The 18697-nt window shown below is 34.1% G+C and overlaps 1 protein-coding gene across 1 annotated transcript in view; it reads right to left on the reverse strand.

Moving 5' to 3' along the window:
• The window catches only part of LOC118196897 (uncharacterized), a 51838-nt gene extending 33484 nt beyond the window's left edge, over positions 1–18354 (reverse strand). Inside the window, exons 1-5 of the mRNA XM_085817509.1 lie at positions 18303–18354; positions 16850–17095; positions 7168–7413; positions 3982–4227; positions 507–749 (exon numbers count right to left, since the gene is read on the reverse strand). Coding sequence (XP_085673635.1) covers positions 507–749; positions 3982–4227; positions 7168–7413; positions 16850–17095; positions 18303–18354 — 1033 coding nt within the window. The remainder of the gene's footprint in view (positions 1–506; positions 750–3981; positions 4228–7167; positions 7414–16849; positions 17096–18302) is intronic.
• Between the last annotated feature and the right edge of the window lie 343 nt (positions 18355–18697).

An 18697-nucleotide genomic window follows, 5' to 3' on the forward strand; every position in this document is an offset into this window, starting at 1 on the left:
AAAACATTATACTAATGGAATTTAAAAGCGATCTCTGCGTTTGAAGAAGCACAAAACATATTTAATCTACAGGAAGCTTAATTTCCGTCTAGTGGAGAACTTTCGAAGTAAACCAAGCTCGTTGTTTCCACGTTACGAAAACACATATGCAGCGAGCGCGTTTGCACGGGTTCGAATCCAGGCTGAACAATCTACTCTTAGACATCTTAATCCTACGGACACTGAAACACCCAAGCCAATTCCAAATACCAAGAACACCACTTATCAGTAATTCTCGTTTTGAATTTCAGGTCTCATAAAACTCTTTGTAAATTTATTTGTTTTTTAATTTCGTTTCTTTTATATTAATTATTTACTGAAATTAAAATTAAAATATAGATATGAACACAGAATTTTGCCAAGCAAAATATTCCGATTTAAACTACCCGTTATCTGTTTCTGAATTATGTAATGAAAGCTTATATTTCACACTTTATTGAAAGAACTAAGTACAAAGGAATACTTACGGCATGTTTTCGTGAGGTAGTTGAAGTCTGTATTGGACTTCAAGCACTCACAGGAAGCTTTCTGTTTAAATTTTTCATAAACACATTGCACATCAGAACCATAACCACATAAAACCTTATCTCTACAAGCAGAAATTTCGGTATAAAAGTCACCAGTAGTTCCTGGTAAGCATTCGCAGAATTTGAAATTCCGTATTCCATGGCAAATACCACCATTTTCACACTGTTCTGTCTCACAACGTACTAAAAATAAACAGAAACCAGATAAAAACATAATATTATTGAAAGAGTATTTCGATGATTGTTAAATTTAATTTCCTTTCCTTAACATTGGCCAAGTAATTTTATCTTTCAATTTTAACTATGAGAAAGAATTGCGTTTTCTTCAGCCAGGATAAAATGAATGACAGAATTAAGAGCGTCATGCAAGTTTTATGTTTTTTGCTGAAGACTAAAGACTTTTCTTAAACAGAAAATAACCATGTAAAGTATATGAGCATGCTGTAAACTTAGTGAAATCATTTAGACTGCAAACTTCTTGGGGTACTCCCATCGACCGTTACCGAAGATTTCAACGACGGTCACCAATGGGCAATCATTACTGAGAAATTCTAAACGACATGGTCATTTACAACTGGTGCTAATTCGCGCTAATTATGACTGTCAACGGGATAAATTAGCCGCTTGATGGGATAATACGTAAGTACTCTTTTGTATAAAAATGATATATTTACTGGGGTTATTTCTAAAGAGTATATCCTTTGTTTAAATAATAATCAAAGATTAATTTAGAAGTCAAGCAACAAAAATCAGCTTCATGTTTTCAAATTTCCACTGTGAAAATTTGAAAACATAACCCTGATTTTTGTTGCTTGACTTCTAAATTGATACTTGTTCGACGTGTTACTGTACCTTAATCAAAATCAAAGATCTTATTAATTAATAAATTTAATATTTAAACCTTAATGGCATTTAAAATGTTCTATATTATTATGAATAATATCGTAATACATTATAAATTAGCGATATAAACTACGTGTAATGTTGCATTTTAACTTTCGTTTTACGTGTTACAAATTGACAACTACTGACTGAAGTCTTAATTCTGACATGACTTGAAAATACCGCAGGATCAAAAGCATGCATATCGACCAATAATCTCTTAATGTTGTAAATTAGGATTAGGAGTATTTGGATCATAGCAACACAGTTGACAAGTAACTGCGTTAACAAATGGATGCCTTCATTGAGGGCATTTAAGGGAAACTAATTCATATTCAAGAAGACATGCGATGTAATAATTGAACATATCCGTTTGTTATATTTTAAATCCTATTTTAGTAACTAGGAAGTCACAATGAGTTCCTAAGAAATATCTCCGAAAACTTACTTAAAATGTTTTGCACTGCAATTAACTTTCACCTATGAGTATTGAGGTGTATGTACTTTGTAAGCAAAAGGCTTGGGTAATATTGTAAGAACTACTTCTCCTCCTTTAATTCTATAGATGAACAGGTATTTTCATTAGGTATACGAAAAATTCAATTTGCAGTTTTGAATGTAATTCTCTCATTAGAAACTTAAATCATTAAGCTATGGATCCTGGGGGGGGTCTGATTTTGTACCATATTAACTGAACAGTTTGAAAGCTGGAACTTGCATCCGCACATTTCCTGCTTGCGATCAAAGTACTTCCTAGATTTCAAGTACTCACATTCACATTCACTTCGAGCACTATCATAAAAATACGCTGAATCTTTACTACAAAAGTTATGTTCCTTACATTTCGTAATTTAGGAGCAAAGGTCGCCTGATGTTGTTAGTAAACACTCGTAAAATTTGTAATCCCCATGCCTGGTGGAATTTCCATCATTATCATAGTTACCTTCTTGACATGGTTCTGAAAAAATAACACGAAATAGGAGTTATACGGTATCTGGGATAACTGGAGCCGTAATCACATCGTATAATCGAAAACGAGGTATTTTTAAACACAGTAAATTAAATTTTTAATTTTAAACCAAGTAAGTTTTTCATTAGACACGATCTTCTGAATTTGGTTATTTGAAGTTCTAAAAATAAAAATACAATTATTATTATTTTTACGGAATGTTTCATTCCTAGGTAAAATTTGCTTCCTTCAGTTAGCAAATATTTCATAGATAACTTCACTTCGGAGCAAAAATATTCATGGGGAAAAAACTGGAATAAACAAAATCCATCAAAATTTATGCAAATTGTGAAATTTCTTACATGCCTTTTTATGAGGCTTCCCCCTTCCTGAAAGAATGTTAAGGTTTTTGCGATAGTATTAGAATTTTATCAGCTAGCGCATGATCATGACAGTTTTTTTATCAAACAATATCCACAGTAGAAGCATCAGAACGTTGCTTTAAATAATAAAGCTGGCTTTAAATCCTATTTGCCGCTGAGCTGTAAAACCACTGGACATTGGTAGTTCAACCTAAACACAAATTCAGGTGAAAAGGCTGGTTACAGGGCACTTTTCGTGATTTTCGCAAATGAAACGTTCCATTTGACATTAAAACGTGCTCAACGAAGACCTTTAAGCAGAGAACCCTTCTGCATTTTGCTATAATCATAATAAACAGTAACTCAGTTTCATCATAATTAATTTTAAGATGTCCGTTTCGTGGTCGTTCTCAGCATTATGACGGCAATTTTTATTTTTCTCTATATCCACGCAAAGCATGATTTCACTATAACTCAAAACTTGAAAATTTGGTTTCGTACTTTTTTATATTTACCCATAAAATTATCCTTTTACCCTTTCAAACATGTCGATGAATTAATATTCAATTAGAGCTTTCTTACATCTTTTAGCATGATGCACAATAGGACAGTCATTATATTATTCATAACTGCACCCAAAGTATATAAAGCGCCAAAAGATTTAATGTCTTGCAGATATTATTGTTCGTTTATTTTATTGTTTCATCGAAATGTTATTCACATTTTAGTTTAAACAACTATTTTTATTTAAAATAATATGCATAATTTTAAAGATAACAATTAATGGATCATTAATGGACACATGTTGTTATTAAATTGGTGGCGCAAACCAAGAAAGAGAGCACCGTAAAGTAATTGTGTTAGAAAAAAAAAACTAATTTTTAAATACTGAAACAAGAATTTTGTTGATTAGAAACGTAAAAATTTTACATATTTGAAAATTTTAAGGAAGGTTTAAAAATGACCTTTTTCAAGCTTATGGCTTATTTTCGTCAACCCATAAATATTTCAAAAATTAACACAAAACTAGTATTAGTGTAACAGTTTTAACAGTAAATATTGCAACAGTAATCAGTATTAGTATTTTTAACAAAAACTACTAACACTAAAGCACAAACTATAAATTCCTCATAGCTTAATAAAATATTGTCTAATATTAATCATCCATACGTAGCACGAATTTACATCGTATTGAATAGAACAGAAAGACAACGTAATTTACCTTTGCAGATTTTTTCCTTGTAATCAAACTGTTTACTAGAATTTGAGCATTGACATATAGCTTCCATTCGAAACCTATCGTAAGTACATTTAACATCGTTATCCGTACCGCAAAAATTATCTTGTTTGCATTGAATAATTTCAGAGCAATGGTCGCCTCTTGTTCCTCGCAGGCATTCACAAAATTTGAAATCCCCGTGTCCAGTGCAATTCCCGCCATTTCTACAGTCACTTTCTTGACACGGCTCTGAAAAATTTGCGAAACTGTAGATACAATAATTAGAATATGAAATAAATGTTGAGGTGATGAGACACTTTTAGAATAATAATATCTCGAAAACAAAAAACGTAAGAGCCGTTTAATTAATGTTTACAATGTAATTAGATCTATTATCGCAGTCTATAGTTTTGAAAATAGTACTATGCAGGTGTAATAATAATATGTAAATTATAAAGTAAAAGTAGCATTAAATAATTAAAATTTTGCAGAAGATAATACTGACAAAGAAAGCTGTTGGACCTCCTTATGATAATCGCCTTAGACTTTAACAGATAAATAAATATGGGAATAAAATAATAAATGTAGCTTTTAGTGAATGCTCTCAACCACAGAACATGGAGTATAGAGTGTCGCGTGTCTAAAATATTTGTTGGCATAACCTGGTAAATGAAAGTATCTGAGTATTACTGAATCATTGGGTGTTAAGAAGCATTTCTGTCAAGTGGTATGAGTGTCGTATGGGAGCGAATATTTCTTCATCAATGTGGTGCAGAGCTTTATTGGCTGCTAAAACGTTGTGTCTCTGAGTAAAATATAGATTATAAAATTTGCCATAATTGATTATAATTATGACTCATCATAAACTGGGATGTAATTCTAAAATCGTGGTACAAATATTATTCATAAAGATGAGATTTAGAACATAGTTCCTACAGATCGTCGCAATCTACTTTGCAGATCCCTTTACAGATCGTCGCAATCTACTTTGTACCATGTGCACAAATAATACCGTAAGTTAGAAATTTATACAATTAGAGGTCTGTGGCCTATGGAAATGTCATCCAACATTCCACAGTTTTATACTTATAGTAGCATTGGGGATTTGTTGCTCCAGGGCAGAAATGAAGGAAGGTTAGAGAGACAGTAGAAAATACATGAAAGAAGTACTAAAGGAAAACATTAAACAAATATTAATAGATGGTATATATATACCATAGATAGACATAGATAGATAGATAGATAGATAGAATTAGTGTCCTGAATAAGAAAATGAAGTAATTCATGTACCAAACCACTTGTTTATGAGAATAGATTAGATATCAGGAAAAATTTGACCCCAATATTTCTTCCTAAAAGCACGCTAAATTGGTATCTTTAAAATTTCTAGTTCGCATGTTCTTTAAAGCATGATTAAGCTTTTCTTGAAACAGAATTTGAGGAAATCTAAATTGAATATCAAAAGCATTTCCAGCTAAGCATGGCAGATTTTAAAATTCTCAATATTTAATTGCAAACGATGCCATCTCAATTATTTTGATATGATATGAAACTAAATGGAAAACAGAGCGTGTTATAATGTTATTGAAACTGTGCTGTATACATTTATATATTTTTTATCTAAATAAATATGTTTTTAACATTTAAGTGACCTTGTATCGTTCCTCAGTACTTTGTCTATGATATAATGTCGCGGAACCTAGTGAACTATGTAGCGAATTATCGCTGAGTTCAAGTAGTTACTACAGAGCGTTCCTAGGCACGCTGTCTCTCGAAGTCATAGGTCATCACTTTAGTAAGTGGTGTACGACCAAGCGGTCTTCACCACTCTAGATTTGTCCCTTTCGGGTTATCCTGAATAAGAAAATAAGAATTCAAAATTTTGGAACTCCAAGGTATTTTACACATTTTAATTTGGTAACAGTAGCGTTATCCAGTGTGATACTTCTGACGTTTTTAGGTTTTATCTTAAAAATATTACTTGGGGCTTAGCTGTATTAATCTTTATTTTACACGCGATAAACCACTTAGAAAGGATATCTGCAGCAATTTGTAATTTCTCTTTAGCACGATTTGGATTGAGGGAGTTACACATAATAGCGGTATCATCCGCATAGCAGACAAAAATCGTGTTTAGGATATTAGGCATATCATTGATGTATAAACTGAATAAAATAGGAGAAATTAAACATCCTTGCGGTAGTCCTGCGAGGATAAATTTTTTAGCTTAAAGAGTATTCTTAATCTTCACTTGGAAGGATCTGCTGTCCAGATAATTTGCTATGAGGATGATCATTTCTGGAAGAAGCGGTTAAATTAGGAGTTTGAGAAGGAAGCCTGCATGCCAAATCTGGTCAAACGCTTTATGAATGTCCAAAAATAGGGCAGCTACAATTTATTGTTTATTGAGATGACACCCGATGTGGTCTGTGATTCTAGCAATCAGCTGCATCGTGGAAATGACTACATTAACTATGGCGTATTTCCAAATAGAAATTAAAACTATTTCCTTCCTGTTTAAATTTTGGATAGCTTTAGTTCCGATGCCGTCAAATCCAGCCGCTTTTCTCTCTCGAAGTAAGTTGAACTTTCCTTAAATACTAACTCGTTTACATAAAACGCGATACTAAAAACTCAATCTGGTAAGGAATAGTAAATGGAAGAAAAGAACAGACAGTAAAGCATGTTTAAACTTAAAATAACTGTCAGAAACTTAATATAATTTCTACAACAATTTCCGAATTCAGATAACATTGTGCTATACCATGCTTAATTTCAAAGTTAAGATGCAATGGAACATAACACATGATATAATAAAACGTGTATCGCAAATCAGTTAAAGTGAAAAACATTTAAAAATATTACTAGGATAAAGCACTATACAAACTGAAACAAAAAATGTGTTCATATGTAGTTAGTTTAATTAGAACATAAGAATATATTTCTTTTTAAATTTCATTGCAGTTTTAAAAATGATCCCCATATAAGCCTACCGCTTATTTTCACTTAAGTCATCATAACATAAAAATTCGAGAAACCGGAGTCATTTTATAAAATACAGAAGTTAACAAATAAATTACTATTTAAATCACAAACTAGCAAATTAGTAAACATAAATGATTTACTTTTTTTTCTGAACGTTTATCTTTGACATGATCTTGAATAGAATTAGTAAAATATGGAATTTACCTTTGCAGATTTTCTTCTCGTAATCAAATTGCTTACTAGGATTCGAACATCGACAGATAGCTTCCATTCGAGCCATACCGTAGGTACACGTCGAATCTTTATCGTTACCACAAAAATTCCCTTTCCTGCATTTCGTAATTTCAGAGCAGTGGTCGCCAACTGTTCCTGGTGGGCACTCACAAAATTTGAAATCTCCGTGTTCTGTGCAATTACCACCATTTTTGCAGTCACCTTCTTGACACGGCTCTGAAAAAATTTCGAAATCGAAGATATGATGACATACATTATCGATATAAGTACAGATGTTATGGAAACACTTTTAGAATAATAATGCCTAAAATACTGTTATAAATTGTGGATATATGTAAACACTTTTAGTGAAATTACATGTAAATTGTAGTATCCTTTATATAATATAAAATAAAGGGCCTAAGAATGTAAAGCATCAGTGAACAAACAAGGTTATAGTCCTGGAAAATTACAGTTAACAGACAAGGTTATAGTCCTGGAAGATTATAGGTAAAAAACAAGATTATAGTCGCTGGAAAACAAGGTTAATCCCATTTAATATTGGGGAAAATTAGCGAGATAGCATCAAGCCCGCGATGGTTTCGGAGACTAATTTTTGACGCCAAATTTTATGAGAAACTGTCAAACTTGGTGGCCATTTTGCTATATTTTGTTTTGATTCCTGTGTATCGGTAACTGATCCGACCCGTATATAACTGTAACTGCATCCGATCCTACATAACTGTAACTGTGTATCCCTTTCAGCAGTTTCAAGAAATCGAAGGTACTGGAAATTTCACGACTAATGGGTGAAAATTATATTTTGTTTTGATTCCTGTGTATCGGTAACTGATCCGACCCGTATATAACTGTAACTGCATCCGATCCTACATAACTGTAACTGTGTATCCCTTTCAGCAGTTTCAAGAAATCGAAGGTACTGGAAATTTCACGACTAATGGGTGAAAATTATATAACAATATAGATGCATCAATTTTCAGTTTAGTTTAGAGATGAGTTCAGACTATCAAGAGATAACTGTGCGAGCTTACACACTCGAGCCTTATTATTGCCTGTTCACTGTTAATAGCATTTGAAGTCGTTACTACTCTTTGTGCTCTGTCATGGTAAGAAAAGCTGCATAAATACTTTTGTGTGAAAGGTTCCAGAAATGTAAAACATTTTGGGAAAAAAAATCATCAAGCTATGTTCCGTTCTGTGTCCATGTAATTTATTACGAACCTGTAACAATATGAAATAAATGCAGAGGGTAGTAGATCACAGTGCTCTTTGTATGAGCTTTAAATTTAAATATTTTTGTGCAAATGTTTTATCTTTATGCATTTCTCAGAACTGCAAACGTGCATTGTGTTTTCACTACCTAAGAGCTTTTGGCAAATTTTCCAGGGATATTGGCTTTCATTTTTCTTTTACTGCTTGTGGAAGTCTATTAATCAGGAGAGATTCGCGGTAAAAAACTCTTTTCAGCTGGTTAAAGGCACAACACTTCATACGTTCATAAGGCATTTTTATGTTAATTAAACGATTATTATGATATAAGTCCATTGTTATAATTTCTCCTTTTTGTACTCCTCACAATTAGCAAATTAGGAAATTGAGTGTTTGAGTGAGAGGTTTTAAATATTTTAATGTTAAAGCATATTTCAAATTACATCTTATCGCCCTGCTCTGCCAGTGATTCTTCAGGCTGTAGCCGATATAACAAATACACCACTAAAAATATACAGCCAGCTTAAGTAGACCATCTTGTGTTCAACTAAGACTGCGTTACTTAAATATGAAATTTCTTCTTATGCTACTTCACTACCCCAAAGTGGCAGAGTTTTGACCGAAAGCACGAGTTGTGCTTTGTGTTTCAATTCAACATTAAATAAAAGAGTTACAAGACATTTGTCATAACATTCTAGACAGCGATAACTCGCTAGTCAGTCTTACACAGTCAGAAGGGCTTTGATTTAATTTCTACGCAATTATGATCTTAAAGGGTAAGTGTTATGACGTTTCGTAGGAAAAGTGTCCATGCTATAGCTGTAACCAGCTGTAGCAATATTTCACGTAGTGCAGCAGTAAACTTCGAAGTACAGCTGGTTTCTTTCTCATTGTGCAGTTTTAAGATCAGAAACCGCTGGAATCGCAAAATCAATTTTTTCTAATATCGGATGCGAAACATTTCCCTTATAATACGACGAGTTCAAAAGAATACTTTTCCTCTCTTTCTACTTCATTGTAAGTAAAGGAATATTGTGATAGCGAAAAATTTAGGGTATCGTATTTCAACGAAAATATCCATTTTCATTGCTGTTGAACCCACTTGAACGATTTTGCGTGAGAACTGTACGCGCCGACAGAATAAAGGATTTTTAAAATGGATTCAGAAGAGATTTTTCGTGACGCTTCTGCCTACGTATATATCTCGCATGACTCAAAAAGGGTAGTCGTACAACACTGGAGTTTTGTATACGAGACTGCTATAATATGTAGTTGTGCACCTACATTTTTGGTCACAGTTGGCCTCACAGAACGTACATAAATATATAAATATATCTCTACCTATCCATATATATATATATATATATCATAATAAAAGCAAAAGAAAAGACGAACACTGTAGATGCATGATGAGACGCATATTGAAAAAGATTTTGATTGCGTAGTATGCTAGTAATGCTAACTTGGTAATAGCTACAGAACTTAGCAGTCGAGGCAGTTTTAATTCCATTTTTATTTGCAACTGATATTTGTGGCCACAATCACTTGGCACTCTAGTCGTGCCTTTCCACAGAAGATTTACATCTTTGATATTGTTGAGATAGAAAGCAAGCCATCGAAATTATATCCTACCATCGTAGAGAGCAAAAGCTGAAGTGCGTAGTTATGAAAGATGGAAGCACGGCGAAGAGAAAAGTTTTGGTTTACAATGGCAGTTTCAGTTCCCAATTATTACGTCATCAGAGCTGCGCGGGCCATATAGTGATCTAGAAATGACGCAATGCACAGAAGTTATTACGATTTTAGAATAAAGAGGAAGAATTAATGTTTATAGTTTAAACTGTAATTTTGATTCATATATTTTTATCTTACATCTATATATATATATATATATATATATATATATATATATATGCAGGGTGTTTCATAGATCATGGGACAGACTTGGATGGGTGGTGGAGCGTACTAAAACATGCATTTTTTGTATAGGAATGTTGGGTCTAAAGAGACGAGATAATGCAGGAACTCAATTAAACGACACGAGAGGAAACTGTGTTTATGTACAAAATCGACGCAAAGTGCTTCTTTACAGCAATGCAGTATTCACAATAAATGTTCAAAAAGGGAACAGTAATAGGAACTACAGCTGTGATTGGCTGGCAAGAGCGCGGTAGTGAGCCGGACAAACCACGACCGATGCATCAGAGGATCATTCGTAAATCTGATATCCAGCGTGATGGGTGAGTTTACGCACAGGGAAAAAGCTTATATGCATCTCATGTAAGATGCTGCTAATGGAAACGGCAGAGCAGCGCTACGGTTGTACCAGGAACGTATTCTGAGTAGGTGTATACCGAAGCACACAATGTTCGAGAGGTTGTAGCGGTCTCTGTGTGAAAACGGGTCATTTGAAGCCACCTCTAACACTAGGAGTGGAAGAAGAAGTCAACGACAACCTCGCATTGAAGAATCCGTCTTAAACATTGTGCACAAATCACCTCTGACAAGTACAAGAGCTATTGCACGTCGTCTGCAGCTGAGTCATACAAGCGTTTTTAGAGTATTGCATGAAAGTGCTTTGCACCCATAGCATTTGCAGAGTCCAAGCCTTGCAAGACACAGGTTACCCTCTTCGAGTTCATTTCTGTCATTGGTTCTTGCAGCAGTGTGCGGGGCAGGCGGATTTTCCATCAAATGTACTATTCACGGACGAGGCAACTTTCTCACGGGACGGCATCTTCAATACCCACAACGTGCACGTGTGGGCAACTCAAAATCCACACGGCAAACGTCCACGTGCATTCCAAACCCGCTTCTCTGTGAATATGTAGGCGGGTATTGTTAACGACTATCTCATAGGCCCATAGCTCTTACCTGCACGCACAAATGGCTTATGTTATCATATTTTTCTGCAAGAGGTGCTACCGCAATTGCTGCAGGATGTTCCGGCTGTCGTTCGTGATCGATGTGGTTCCAGCGTGATGGTGCACCATCTCATAACCACGTGCGGGTCCGCAATTACTTGGATGGGACATTTCCGGGCCGATGAATTGGCCGTGTTGGACCAGTTCGACGGCCACCCCTTTCGCCAGATTTACTCAGATTGGATTTTTTTATGGGGCAATTTGAAGAGCATCATTTACGAGACTCCCGTTGACTCACTGGAGGACCTCCATGACTATCCATTGCGGCTGCAAGCGTGCGCGAAATGCCTGTCGTTTTTCAGAATGTTCGTCAATCCCTTCTGCGACGTTACCAAGCATGTATTATTGCTGGGGTGGTCGCAATTTTCAACATTTATTGTGAGTATTGTATTGCTACAAAGAAGCATTTTGCATTGATTTTGTACATAAACACATTTTCCTCTCGTGTCGTTTTTATGCGTTTCTGCCTTAACCCGTCACTTTAGATCCTACATTCCTATAAAATATTCATGTTTTAGTACGCTCCACCCCTCGAAGTTTGTCCCATGATTTATGAAACACCCTGTATATATCCCTCTGTTACCGGGCTCGTTGAGCTTAGTTTTTTCTTTATTGTTATTTGTATTTTTTGCTTTAAAAAGAATTGTATTATGTTGTTCTTGTTACGGTTAAGGCTTTTATCCCTTTAGTTAATCTGTATGCAATAGCTGTAGAATTATCAGCAATTTAAAAGTTTTTTAAGTAACACTAAGCCTAACGAAGCCGCATTTGTTTACATTTGAAACTCTTAGTAGAATATGGAATTAATTCAGTTGACGCACCAACATCACCAACTTCAGTGTCTTTCTGCAGGACCAAATGTAAACGTTCAGTTTTGTTCCATTAAAAATTCGTCTTCCTTGGCGCCGGTCGAGCTTCTTGGTTTCACGTAGAAACTATTTTTATTTGACAAAAAATTAACTGTATTTATCATGTGTTTTTGAATTTTATAATTTTCATGGAGATGTTTTGAGTTTTTATGTATTTTTGCTTTTCCGGGATGTGAGAACTGAGTTGATTAAATAAGAAATTTATATCTAATGAAGTTCGGAAAAATAAATTTAAATGAAATACAGTAAAAATATTTATAAATTAACAAGCCGTGCGAGGTAGTCCTGTTTTACCCACATGAGATTTTTTTTCCTTTTTAATTAACTACTGCAGAAGAAATGTACAACAATCACGAATCCTTTATTGAAATTTTCTTTGCATTATCTGGGCAAGTATTTACAAGCTTTTTGCCTCATTTTCAGAATGAAATAAATAGAGGTCTTTGCTTTAATGCAATTAATATTTCAAATAAGCTAACTCTTCATCAATGATATTAATACATTTCCACTTATCTTCTCTAATTCATATTCACGAATTTTTCTGTGCTCAACCGTTTTGTCTACTGGCGGTGAATATTCCATTTTCAGCTCTTCTAAGCTGGAAAATCCATATTTATTATTTTCTTTATTGTTCTACAGATGCGTTCAAAGACTATGCAACTCCTTTCTGTGAAGGCAGTTTTTCAATTATTTCTGAAGACTTTCACCTTTAATACATCAGAAATTCTAGCTATCTTTTCCAAGTTTTAGAAGTCTTCTTTACACGTAAATTTAATAAAGAATGACTCTTCATTTGCAATCAATAATTTTAATTATACAGCTTTTAGATATTTTACTACAATGCGCTTTTAATGACTCATGTTTTGAAATTATCTGTATTTCTGTTCCAAATGACAACTTCCCGCCAGTTCTTGATGGTTTATTAAATGTAAACCGTAAGAAGAGTGAGTTATAATATTAACGTTACTCGTGCATTTTTCCCTGAAACGAAACAGTGTATCCTAAATTATTTTGGTGTATTATCCAGTTTTACTATCCGTGCGGGTCTGTGCCCAGGCACGCACACTCGAGAGTGTGTAAAATGCTCGAGAATGTGTAAAATTCAAACACGTGCAAATTCTAGCATACTATCAAAACCGCTGAAGTGCGTCTTTAGATGTAGTTTCAGCCAGAGCTATGGAGTCGGTATGTAAAATGATCGACTCCGACTCTGACTCCATCTCTTGGAATTTTAATGATTTCGACTCCCTCATATATATATATATATATATGTCACATATACACATGGGTTACAATTTCTTTTTTTAATATAAAAGAAGTAATAGATGCTACAGAAAAAATTAATGGCATAGCAAATTATTTATATTAATTAGCATTTATTATAAAATGGAAAAACTGGCATTCGTTATTTCTAAGAAACAGTATAGCTTCGGGAGGATTTTCTATTTTGGAGGGCCATAGATCCGATTTGATAAACTTCAAAGCTGAGAAGAATCTTTCCACACTAACGTGAGTAAGAGGAAGAGCTCTTACTGTTAGGGCCACTTAGTTTAACTTTTCAGAATAGATTTTTATAAATTCTAAAAGATGTGTCTTGCAAGAGACAATCATATTTCTCTATTTTTTCAAAGGCCGTATAGAAATCTTGTTTGTATTTTTTCATTTTTATATCTAAAGGCTCTTGTTTTTTATTTTCTTTCGCTTTGCTTTAGCTTTTCAATATTATCCAAAAATATTTCTCAAAATTTAATTCATCAACGAAAAAGAATGATAAAGACTGAATTGCAATGTCTGCAGTTTGACTGTCCAGATTCGAATTTTCCAAGTGTTCTGAGAATAATTTCATTCTTAAAGAAAGTTCATAGATGACTTTCTTTGCCTTCTTAATTTGTTAGTCATTCAAGAAAATTCGGTGTTTCGGATCTCCATATATTAAACGCAGCAAGATCTCATTGTCTAGCCAACTAGTTTCTCGTTTCTCTTTTCTTCATTGAAGAAATGATTCCTTCTGCATTAACCCCTTCATTTCAGAAAGAACAAGCATCCCATTCTTACCTCCTGTCAATTCTTCAGATTGCAGCTTTTTTGTGGCAATATACGGCATGGAAAGAAGAGTTTCCAATTCTGCAAGATCATTCCACAGTCTTTTTGTTAGTGAATCATTAGAGTTATCTACATCTCCTAAAATGTTCTTAGTTCTAAAAACCTCTTTATCATCAAATATGTACTTCCTTATTGCATTGCTTGACCAATAATTGCTTCTTTTCCTACTCGCTTTCAAAGCATGGCATCAATTTTAGGAGTTCTTGCTGCTATTGCTTACCTAAATTTACCAGTAAGATTTGTAACTAAATGAATCTGTTTAATCATGAATGGCAAATATCACATCCATCCTCCTCCCTTATACTTATTTATTAATAGAAATAGAAAATAACTATTTATTAATGCATACAGTCCACAAATAAAAATAATAACTCAGCTTGCCATTAAATGTTTTCGTTCATGTCATTAATTAATTGTCATTTCAATTAATCATTTTAATTTCATTTCAAATTTAAACTGTCCAACGAAAACTGGAGTCGACCTGTTTTAATAACTCCAGCCCCGAGTCCTTTTACCCCAAAATTTGCCCGACTCCATGACTCCGACTCCACAGCCGTGGTTTCAACGATTACCTCGTCTTCTCTCTTGCTGAGGAAGATGATGATTTAATGAAGATCTGGAAAATGCGTAATGTAGTGCCATATAAGGAGCAACAAAATCTTCGTAGGAAGTAAAACCGATAAAACTTGTTCTATCATCGGGAAAGATTCTTCCTAATATAGAAATCTAAAGTTTACCTAATTTGAAAATTCGAGACAATAACTGAAGATGTATACCAAAAAAAAAAAAAAAAATCAAAATAGAAAAATCTGCTGGAACGTCGTTCGGAAAAACGTCAAGGAATGATTTCATAATTGTTCTACTAAGCTGCTGATTCAGTGCTTGAGTGACTTGGACATTGTTTCAAATGTGAAAAGAGCAGAAGAGACAGGGATTGATGCTGGAAATTCAAGCTTAGAAAGATATTTGTAGTTACACTAGTCCCGCGAGAGCAATGAATTTGTAGAAACACTGTTGAACTTCGTTGACCAAACGGGATTGGAATACAATAATAAAATAGCACTTAAAAATATGCAGCCAATGACTTTTTTAAGGAAATAAACAATAAGCATGAAAATTAATTTTGGTTATCCGCATTTGTTAGTTACCCGTGATCTGCTTTGCCGGCATTACCCCGGATAATCGAGAGTACACTGTACTTCATTTAATTATTAGCTTAAACGCCTTTTTAGAATCTAACTAATATTACTACAATACTATAAATGATTTTAAGGTAACAAACAGGTAATGGACCAAAACTCATCATATAGATTGTCTCACTCGAAAGGGGCCGCGGGAAAAATGCGATAAAATTTTTATAACAAGAGAAAATGAAACCAAGGTTTTACATGATATGTCTTGATGTGTGAGAAATGAAAATACATTACAAGAGTGAATTCCACCATATGTATACACAGTTCAAAATCATATTTCATATTGATGCCAGAGTACAAGTGATATAGCGATGAAGCATTGTTCAATTTCTCAGGATATGTGAACTAACAAAACACGCGTTTATGGAGTAGTGTCAACCAGTAGTCAGTCGTCGAGGAACCACTTCACTCACGTATTAAGATAAGCGTATTCTGTACATTATCATAGCAGCGCATCATTGGACCAATTTTTTTTTTTTTTACACTGGTCAACAGTGAAGCGTACCTGCACTCTTTCATGAATTTGTGAACAGCTGGTTGATGATGAGCTGACACTTGGCTGGTACCAGGAAGATGGGGCAAGATGGCACACGTCTATACCCAGTATGACTGCGGTGGAAATATTTTTCCAAAATTGACTCCCCTTGGAATTTTTATAGGGTCTCTTAAAAGGTAACGCGCGTATAAGCACAAACACGCCCCTTCGACATGTTGCCTCAAAACATCAGCCGTGAAATTTTGCCAGTGGCGTGCAATATTCTGACAGAAACATATGGAAACATGCAGTGCTATGTTGAACTGTGTGTAAAGATGGGAAGAGATCACTTCCAGCGCCTCTCGTAATACACTTTCATTTCTCAAACATAAAGGTATGTCACGTAAACATTTGGTTCCATTTCTTCTTGTTATAAGACTTTATAACATTTTTCTCAGGACCCCTTTTGAGTGGGACACACTGTATTATAAAATCGAGAGCAAAAATATCAGTTAGAGTGAACAGTAACGCCAGGATTAAATACTAACTCATATAAATTTGACGGGAAGTTTGTTCATGAGTAATTTTACAGAAAATGTAAGATTATCATATTTCTTGTTGGCTTTTACGAAGTTTTTAATGAAAACTTTGCTTTAAGTCACCCACTTATTTCCGAGAAAATAATCATGAAATAGAAATTTCAAACATTAAAAACTTCATGTGAAATAAATTTTTCAATGCAAGAGTTACTATTTTAAGGACTAAACTATAAATCATTTTTCGATAAGGAGCATTTGTAACTTTACATGAAGTACTTTTTTCACTAAAAGTTCTGTTATGTCTTGTTGTCAAATAGAACGGGGAGAATGTGGAGTTTACCTCTGCAGATTCCCTCCTCGTAATCAAATTTCTTACGAGGATACAGGCATTGACACACAGCTTCCATTCGAAGAGTATCATACGTACACGTCGAGTATATATCGGTACCACAATATTTCGTTGTCTTGCATTCCGTAATTTCAGAACAATGATCGCCAGCTGTTCCTGGCAGACATTCACAGAATTTGAAATCCCCGTGTCCTGTGCAATTTCCGCCATTCTGACAGTCATTTTCTTGACATGGTTCTGAAAAGTTTACTAAATTATACAATAATCTCTAGGATTGAAATAAAGTTTATTTATCTCTAGGATATGAAATAAATAAACGGGCACTGAGACATTTTTAGAATAATAATGCCTGCAATATTAAATAAACACTAATGATATCAACTTATATTTAGAACAACTTCAGAGCAGTTTGATTAATGTTTACAATGTAATTGCCGCCATTATCGCAGTTCATGAACTTTAAAAACAGGAAAAAAAAAACTTTAAAAACAGGAATTATAATAATATGGAAATTATAAAATAAAAATAACATTACGTAAACTGTAATTAAAATTGATCAGAACACAGTACTGACATACAAAGCTCTTAGAATACAAAGCTCTTAGACCTCCTTATGATAACCGCCTAAAAGTTTCAGAGATACCTTCCAGGTGGCATAAGTGTTATACAGGAGTGAATATTTCGTAAGCAATTTGGTGCAGAGCATGGATGGGATTGCCTAATAACAAGTTGTGTCTCTGAGTATTATATAGTATATAGAATGAAGCATTTTTTGGTAACATAAACTGGTATCCAAACTTCTAACAGACATGGAACGAATTACAGCTACTCTGAAGATAACGGCAGAGACTCGAGAAGAATACAAAATAATCTTTTTATCAACCAAAGAACACTGAACATAAAGTGCACGTCTCGGGTTTAATAAGATCAGCCAACCACTTCTTTTAATGTAACTTAAAATAACTGTAAGTTTTAATTTGAAACTGATTAATCAATTAGCGTACTTATTGGTAGTCAATAAGTACGCTAATTGATTTAACACGAACTTGGCTCAAACCTTCTCACCGAAGTAATAGTTTTAAACGATGGCTGCTATAACACAAAGCCGAAAATTTAAATCATATCAGAGCTGGTTAAACCCAGTAAATTGGCCTGAAACCCGCCGTGTCTTACAATTCTAAAACCAAACTAACTCAAACTAAACTCAAACTCTCAAACTAAACTGATTTGCATTCTGGTAGGGAAACAGAAGTAAAGATCTAATTCATGATAATTAGTTATATTAAAATAATGCAGGTGTAACATCAGGATATTTTCTGTATTATATGGTTACAAAGAAGCACTGAGGTGTGCGGTGGGTAAAGATTGCGTGAAGGAGGAGAATGAGCGAGAAGCCTCGAAGTTTACGACCTGTTCGGAACATTGAGTGAACTGCAATTCTCACTGTGGTAAGTAGCGATATCTGCATCTGTCGGGAACAAAGAATTCCCAATCATTGCACTTTCTCATGCATCTTAACTGAGAATATTCACATAAAACCCCCACAAACTGATCTCATTGCATTCCAAAAATTTCTAATTAAAGATAAACATCAGTATCCGAAGTTTCAAAAAATTATGCAACGACTCTCTTTCTACGGCCTAGATCTTTCTCAAGTACGAGTTCTTATGCTGCACAAATTTAGTGAATTTTGAGTTCTGTGAATATATACAAAATAACTGAACTTGTAAACTTAATAAAATGCAATAACCTATTATCACTGAAATAAATGCATGGACAAGTACCCCCTTATTATTACAGTTAAGAGGCTATCATAACTTTATGCTCACAATATTGATT

This window comes from Stegodyphus dumicola, chromosome 1 (genome assembly GCF_044657685.1).
Source record: "Stegodyphus dumicola isolate Sdum_Otavi_A_Nest chromosome 1, ASM4465768v1".
Classification (NCBI taxonomy): domain Eukaryota; kingdom Metazoa; phylum Arthropoda; class Arachnida; order Araneae; family Eresidae; genus Stegodyphus; species Stegodyphus dumicola.